This window comes from Rhagoletis zephyria, unplaced genomic scaffold, assembly GCF_001687245.7.
Source record: "Rhagoletis zephyria isolate East Lansing unplaced genomic scaffold, Rhagoletis_zephyria_1.1 Rzeph_scaffold_16491, whole genome shotgun sequence".
Taxonomy (NCBI): Eukaryota; Metazoa; Arthropoda; class Insecta; order Diptera; family Tephritidae; genus Rhagoletis; species Rhagoletis zephyria.
Genome location: NW_016173555.1, coordinates 3,785 through 5,039, shown reverse-complemented (window position 1 = coordinate 5,039; position 1,255 = coordinate 3,785). Strand labels below are relative to the sequence as shown.

Here is a 1,255-nt window from a genome sequence, read left to right as displayed (position 1 = left end):
TATGTATCGTATGTCGGCCGCTGTGGTGTAGTGGTAAGCAGTGCGCGCTTCCACTCCGCAACGCCTGGGTTCAAAGCCTGGTCAAAGCAACATCGCAAAAAAATATAGAAAAATGGTTTTTTCTTAACAGCGGTCGTCCGTCGGTAGGCAATGGCAAACTTCCGTGTGTATTTCTGCCATGAAAAACAGCTTCTCCTAAAAATACAATCGCCGTCCGGAGTTGGCGTTAAACTGTAGGTTCCTCCGCTTTGTGTGACAGCATCAAGGGGCACGCCACAAATCGGAGGAGAAGCTCGGCCACAAACACTAACATATGTGTAAGTGCCAATCTATTATTATTATTATTATTATTAATGTATGTATGTGTATGTAATGATTATGTGTAATGAAATTACAAATACATAATAGTAAGTATGTACGTATGTATGTCGCACTTGATGTTATAAATTTAAATGCAAAATAATATCTAGATATGATTTGTGGTATCCCAAGAATATTGTGGTTTTAATTCTCTGTTTCTTACATTCGCTTCACTCGGTTGCAGTTCAACTTCCCTACAGCCACAGTAACGCAACTTAGGCCAACACATATATTTAATTATAAATAGAAGCGCAAAACATAATGAAATCGCGGCACAAATTATGGCCCAGTGCTCTCTTTTCAGCGGTAAATGTGTAGCTCTTTTTGGCGGCGCGCCCTCATTCGTACTATCATCCACCTGCTGCTGCTCTGTGGCACTCCTAATAGATTCATCATTGAACTCCACTAATAACTGTGCTGCCACGCACTGCAAAATTAAAGTTATAATTATGTCGATTATATTTAGTTTAGGATCTCAAGATTTTTGTAAACATGCCTGTAGCGTTGAAAATGCGCTCAATAGCAAAAATATTTTCCAATCTGACGCCATACTAACTGCGATCAGACTTCTCTATTCTGAGAAAAGCTTAGTGCGACTGAAATTCATTTTCAAAGTCGAGAGTTGTTTAGTGTGAAACGCAAATGTGAGAATTTGCTACGCTTAAAGCTTCACTAGTTTGTTGATAAAAATAGAATTGTATTTATGTAGTGGAAAAAATGTACTTATATATTCATTACGAATTTGAGATTAGTCTCAGCAAAAACAGGTTTGCACCCTATAGGTATTGAAAAAAGAAAAACAGATGTGCCGTGCCGCTTATAATGGGTGGTTCAATTTGGCTTTTTAAATTGTTATTAAAGGCTTTTTTCTCGTATTTCTATACAACATTTGAAT

The 1,255-nt window shown here is 37.7% G+C and overlaps 1 protein-coding gene across 1 annotated transcript; it reads right to left on the bottom strand.

Moving 5' to 3' along the window:
* Window positions 1-331: 331 nt before the first annotated feature.
* On the bottom strand, window positions 332-958 carry LOC108379481 (uncharacterized). The gene is made up of 2 exons (XM_017635835.1): window positions 857-958; window positions 332-787 (listed from the first exon to the last, which is right to left on the bottom strand). The coding sequence occupies exons 1-2, from the start codon at window positions 908-910 to the stop codon at window positions 467-469; spliced, it is 375 nt and encodes a 124-aa protein (XP_017491324.1). The 5' UTR covers window positions 911-958; the 3' UTR covers window positions 332-466.
* Window positions 959-1,255: the final 297 nt, after the last annotated feature.

Coding starts and splice junctions, on each gene's coding strand:
- LOC108379481 (XM_017635835.1), bottom strand. CDS start 910: ATGGCGTCAGATTGGAAAATATTTTTGCTATTGAGCGCATTTTCAACG. Junction 788..856: donor GCGCATTTTCAACGCTACAG/GCATGTTTACAA, acceptor TTAATTTTGCAG/TGCGTGGCAGCACAGTTATT.